This window comes from Danio rerio, chromosome 14 (genome assembly GCF_052040795.2).
Source record: "Danio rerio strain M-AB ecotype USA chromosome 14, GRCz13ab, whole genome shotgun sequence".
Classification (NCBI taxonomy): domain Eukaryota; kingdom Metazoa; phylum Chordata; class Actinopteri; order Cypriniformes; family Danionidae; genus Danio; species Danio rerio.
In genome coordinates, this window is record NC_141034.1 from 27,897,650 (window position 1) to 27,904,236 (window position 6,587).

The following is a 6,587-nucleotide window of genomic DNA, read 5'->3' on the forward strand; positions in this document are numbered from 1 at the left end:
AACTGTAATCATATCACAATATATATCGCAGAAAAATAAAATATTGTAATATCATTTTTTTCCAATATCGTGCAGCACTACTGCTGATGTTGATAAAAATGCAAAAATTAGTATGATTTTAGTGTGGCCAATGCACATGGCAATGTGACACCAGAATACAAGTATTCATAAACTGATTTATGTTAGACCCATATTTTTGCACTGGCTACATATAAATATGCCCTTGTTTTACTAGTAAACTACTCACTCAGGTTTTGTCATTCAAGCATTTGAACATCCGTGTTTACTACAGCATTACATTATAAATCTGTCACCACATACAACTGCTGAGTCTCTTCAAAAGAAGTGCTGGGCTTATTATTTGTATGACACGTTTATGACCCTTTTTTGGACGGGTCTTTTAATCTCTAGGGGAATGGTGAGGGACAGAAATCATCTATCAGGTTTCCTGAAAACTAAGTCTTTTACAAACCGTAAGCCACAAAACAAGCCGACCAATGAGAAGAATAACATTATTTTAAATGCATAGGGAGAGTCTATGCTTTATGGAGTGGGCGGAGCTAAAGGTTTATTTTGCAGCACTTTGCTCTCTGGTGTAGTTTTCAGCACAGCACCTTGGGTAATGTAGTTGTTCTGCACGAAACTCTCAATTCTTCTTTCATAATGTTGAATTTATGTACAACATTAGCATATAAGCAATTTTCCATATGAAGAAATGACATGGATTTCATCTCACATTCAGAACCTCAATGTTGCTCTCTACAGTTTAAATCAGCCTCTGAACACCTATCGGATGCACTGTTAGGTAAACAAACAATGGCCTGTAAAGCCTTAGTGACACCAAACAAAACCCTAGGTCAATTCTAAGGTGGTGCAAACTGACAAGGAAAAAAGTAAATGTGGTTTTGTTTTTATTTCTTGCTCACTTTAAGATTCCATATGGTTATTATCAGTGTGCTCTGATTAGCGAGAACTTTCTGAAACGATAATACCCTTGCGCATGATTCGAACTTGATGACTCTGTGACATCAGAGAAACAATCGTGTTTATTTTAAGCCTCGAGCCTAAGCAGGCCTAGGTGGGTGTGTCCCTAATGGCCCTGATCACATGACAGATATGCAGACGCTTCCTCAAAGCCAGTATGCTTGTCATGTCATCGGTAATCAACCTGCTGCAGTTTTGGATAAGCAGGTTTGGGGTCGAGCTGCCGAGTCCTGCACAGTGGAGATCGGTCTGCTATGTGTGTCACTTGCATAACCTTTCATAAGTACAGAAATCTTCAGACTTCCTCGTCTCACTGTAAATGTGTAATATTTTTGGAATGAACAAAAGAGGCAAATTAACAGATTAATTCCGCTGAAGATCTGCCCGACTGTCATGCCCTCTGAGCACATTTCATGCAATTTGTGTTCTGTTCGCACAGGTCTGGATTTGACTAGGTGAGGAGAGATAGCAGGAAACATGATGGAACATGAATGCGAAGAGGAGAATTTTCCAATGTTCAGTATCAGATATTGCATTATTGTGAAGGGTTTAAAACTGTGAGCTGCAACAAACTAACGATTGTGCAGAAAAATGATTGTATATGCTAATTTAGGTTCTTTAAAACTGATTTAATTTGGTTTTTTGCTCTTTACTGAAGGAAGTGCATGCCATTGTAATTCCCAGAAGAAGATGCATGCTGTAAATATTATTTCGCGCATTCCTTACTCAACACTGAATATTTTTAAATGCCAAAGCTGCTCAAATTTGATTTATTTGCAGGATATTGGCATTGTTTCTCCTTTTTTTCTTTTGAAAACTATTACAAATCTGTTAATTAAACTCACAGTGGAAAAAAAACTGAAAGGGATAGTTCATACAAAAATGAAAATTCTGCCATTTTCTTCCAAACCAGTTTGAGTTTTTTCTCATTGAAAACAAAAGAGGATATTGTGAAGAATGCTGGAAATGTGTAACCAGTGACATCTATAGTATGAACAACAAATACTAATTGGAATCAATAGTTACAGGTTTCCAACATTTTGCAAAATATCTTATTTTGCATTCAATAGAACAATACAAAGATTACCCAAACTGGTTTGGAACATATTTTTCTAATCTATTTCATAAAAATAAACTGAAAATGTGCTACTAACTACAAGTTATCCACTGGACAAGGCTGAACTAAAAGTAAAAGTAAAATAAATGAACCTCTAAAAGTACCTAAAAGTACTATTTACAAGAGAACAACTAAAGAGAGAAAAACATGAATACCACTTATAAACAATACAATATAAAAGCTAATTCAGAAATATTAATAGTATATACAGTTCAAGTCAGAATAATTAGCCCCTATGTTTTCCCCCAATTTTTGTTTAACAGAGATTTTTTCAGCACATTTCTAAACATAATAAATGTTAAATATAATATAAATATAATAAATGCAAACATAATATGGGTTTTAAAAACCCATTTCTGATAACTGATTTATTTTATCGTTGCTATGATGACAGCACATAAAATATGACTAGATCCATTTCAAAACACTTCGATGCAGCTTAAAGTGACATTTAAAGGCTTAGCTAGGTTAATTAAGTTAACTAAGCAGGTTAGGGTAATTAGGCAAGTTACAGTATAATGATTGTTTGTTCTGTAGACTATAAAAAAACTGCTTAAAAGAGATAATAATTTTGAGCTAAAATGGCATTTAAAAAAGTAAAAACTGCTTTTATTCTAGCCAAAATAAAACAAATAAAACTTTCTTCAGAAGAACAAAAACTATCAGACAAACTGTGAAAAATTACTTGCTCTGTTAAACATTATTTGGGAAATATTTTAAAAAGAAAATAAATTTAAAGTGGATTTAATAATTCTTATTTCAACTGTAGATAATACTAAAACAGTTTAGATGTTGTTCTTGTTGTAGAATTTAAATGGAAATTTAATGAAAAAAAAAACTAATAAATTGCAACAATGTTGCTTAGGACATCCAATCCAACATTTAATAAGTAATTTCTAAAGTAATGATATTAATTTTAAAAATATTTGCATGCTATATTCATCACTGTACTATAATAAAAGTTACTTAATATTTAAGAACTAAGCAAAAACACAAGATTTTAAGTCATATCTTTTCCAGTCCCAATTTGAACATTACACGAACATCGCATTCACCATTATTATCCAGAAGCATTGACCATTTCGGTGGTCTTGATGGCTTACCTGGAATAGGGGCTGCTTGAGAAGTTTTTGGAAAAGCATAAACTGGCCCTCTGCTGCATTCCACTGACATTCCCAAAGCCCTGGCTCCTGCTCCAACCATCTCCTGAAGAGGTCAGAGGGGTGTACATGTTAAAGTCCGGCTTCTGATCTTTCTGCAGACCGACGACAGCTGTGGGCGAGCTGTTCCCAAAGAGGAAGCTCTGTCCGCTTGAAGTGGTGACCCCGCATATGTTAATGGGGGTGCTGTGGAGCCCTCCTTGACAATAGCTCGCACCGGTGTTCTCCTGTTTGATGACCCCTGGGGTGCACAGCTGGATTATAGAGTCTTTCTCCACCTTTATATTGGGCAAGATGCTGGTGTTGGCTGTGCTGAGGCTGGAAGAAGCTGTGCCATTGAGCGTGTTGCTCCCGGAAACCGCAGCCTTCGAGTCCCTGTCTAAATTTGTCGGCAGCTCTGAAAGGAGAGCATCTTCACCTATGGTGGAGAGAAACGCATCGTCAGCAACGTAGAAGTCTGATGGCGATCCATCCAGCTCAAAGTCCTGCAGGAGGTCCAGAGTGTTGTCACTAAAGAGCTTATGATTGCCAACATCAACATCTTTCCCAATGTGTCCAAAGGAATCTTGGTCAAGGTCCATATCGCCTTTAATCATGGGAGAAAAGTCCTCTGTTTTTAAGGGGAAAAGATTGGGATCGACTCCACCAATCAGGGAATCCATTGAGGGAGAGGGGTTGTTAAGGTCTGCAATGCTGGCCTCCAGACCTGAAAGACTGTCACCCAAAGTGAAGGGGACCAAGGTCTGCTGTTGCAGGGCCCTCTGCTCCTTCCCAAGCAGTTTGAGTTCGGAATCGTCGCCAAAGATGGAGGACACCGAGCTGGTGTGCTCCTCCAGAGTGGGCGAATTGCTCAGGCCATTGGGAATGTCCCCAGAAACTGGCTGCATCATTGGACCGGCTTGAGGAACCATAGATGTAGGGGCCACAGACATGGTGCTTTGTATTCTTCTTGGTAATATCCCCTCAGTTGCTCGTTTGTTGTAATCCAATGTATTTAAACGCTCATCTCGCTTTTTGCCATTCTCCAGTCCTCCTTGATCCATTTTGCATTACTGTGGTAAAACACAACACAACATTGCTGAAAAACACAGTTAACCGAAAGTAATAAACATGATTAAAGAGATAAAGACAGACAAAAATGCAAAAACTAAAACTAACGTTCCTTCCCTCAGGTCATCTACCCGACTCTCTGCAAACTATTTGGAAATTTAAACATATCCTGGCTGTTTTGTTTTTTGATTATTTTCTCTCTGCTAGATTTGAATATTCACACTCACAGCTATAAAATACAGATTTCTACAGATATGTGATGTACTAAAACCTTAACCAAGACATAATTCTTTCATAATTCTTTTCCATTTATTCATAAAATAAAGTTTTATTCCAGAAAAAAAACACAATTGTTGTAGTTTCATAACTACAAATGAACCGTTTTGCTGCACTAACCAGGTTAGCAGTTGTATTAGTGCTAAAACTGTGCTTACTGAATACAAACGGTAATCAAAACTCCCATAAATATGGTTACTTCAATAAAACCACAGTTCATTTTAATGTAGTATAACTTTTACAGTATTTAAATAAACAAATAAAAATGCCATACAAAAGATACGTTTAGAGAGGATAGATGAATGGTGGATGGAAAAATGGATAAGAAAAACTTCTAATGTTTCTCACTTTAATACTCTATTCATTGACTTTACAAAGCAGTACAACCTGTAGCTACATCAAATTTTGCCAAATGCACAAAATATGAATTAACATGGGGACATGTTGAACTATTTTGCATTCGCTTCACATACACTGCAACTATCCCTATGACAAAATACTATAGGAATTTATAGTAAACACTAAAGTGTTTTCGAACTATAGTATACTAAAGTACTTGAATTATTCTATGGTGAAAATTATATTCCTATTACAGTTTATATCTATTACAATTTATTAGTTCAGTAAAGAGTGATACAGTATGCTTTAACAGGTATTAACGATAATATAATACAATATTGTATACAATTTACTACAGTATAATTAAAACACCATTACTTTAACTATAATTTACTGTAGTATTTTGTCATGTGGGATGAATGAATTTTAACTTGCAACGAGTTATTAGCGTTTAAATGAATTAAATTAAAAGCAAAACCACTCTTGTCACATATACGTAGTTCAGCAAACAGCTTGCGCACTTTATACTGGAGTTGTTCTCATAAGCTCCTCATAAAATTGCATAGTCTTCACCCTTATCAACAGTTTTTTTTTTCAAACATCGTTATACGATGCTACATGCGAGGCTTTGATGTATCTTATATCTCTATTAATATTCAAATAAAAGGATAAAAATACAAATGTGCAGCAAGTCTCGCGCCCTCGCCTCGCACGCTCACGCGCATAGCAGCAGCAGCCAACATGAGCGCGGATCGGTGACACGCACTGAGGCCTACTCACTCCCTCTGCTAATCCACCGCAGACAGACGAATCAATCATTTCACGTTTAAACCATGAACCCATAAATAACTTGCAGTAACTGCGCAACAGTCGAATGCACATTAATCGCCCTAATAGCACGTTATTAAGCATTTAACCGCAATCTAGAAAAACAAGTCGCGAGTTCAGTTTACAAACGTCAGTTACCGATCTGAAACTAGTTGCAATACTTTTACGCCATCGATGCAGATTTTGGTCTCCAAGTGCACGGGGAGCAGGAAACGTCGATTTTAAGGTCGAAAGAGAATACGTACCTTTTGATATTTACGTTCCTGTTTTGATTTGTTGCATCATCTGACATTGTTTTGCTGAGCGATTAGCAACAACATGAAAGCCTTCGCCGCAGTCTGAGGTCGTTTCTGACGAGCAAGAAAAATCGCAAACTGCGTAATGTAGATTGCACTTCAGATCGCGTCCAGCGTTTTTAGTCCGAATTCATAACACCATCTGGGTAATCCAGGCGATTTGCTCGTTTTCGGCCATGAGAAAAGAGGCGTGCCACAAAACCCTAAACCATAAAAACATTCAAAATGGAGATTACAGTAGAAAGGTCCGCGGCGACCCTGTTTACAACATGCAGTGCGACCTATTGGCAGTACAGAGTTATTGCATCTCGCTTCCTATTACAGTGACTTCATTGGGTGAGAGAGTGTGATCTGGGTCTGAGTCGGTGATATCACCATAAAAACAAATCACACAGCCTCCTCTCTCTCTCTCTCTCTCTCTCTCTCTCTCTCTCTCTCTCTCTCTCTCTCTCTCTCTCTCTGCTTTTATTATGCATTTCCCTTGTACATACATTTAGAAAGTTTTTCAAAAACTTTTATTTGTAATTTGAAATAGGA

The 6,587-nt window shown here is 37.1% G+C and overlaps 1 protein-coding gene across 1 annotated transcript in view; it reads right to left on the minus strand.

The window, feature by feature from the left end:
* Positions 1-6,353, minus strand: part of nr3c1 (nuclear receptor subfamily 3, group C, member 1 (glucocorticoid receptor)) — a 54,208-nt gene extending 47,855 nt beyond the window's left edge. The window contains exons 1-2 of the mRNA NM_001020711.3: positions 6,000-6,353; positions 3,205-4,313 (exon numbers count right to left, since the gene is read on the minus strand). Of these exons, the coding sequence (NP_001018547.2) occupies positions 3,205-4,304 (1,100 nt within the window). The 5' untranslated portion in view covers positions 4,305-4,313; positions 6,000-6,353. The remainder of the gene's footprint in view (positions 1-3,204; positions 4,314-5,999) is intronic.
* Between the last annotated feature and the right edge of the window lie 234 nt (positions 6,354-6,587).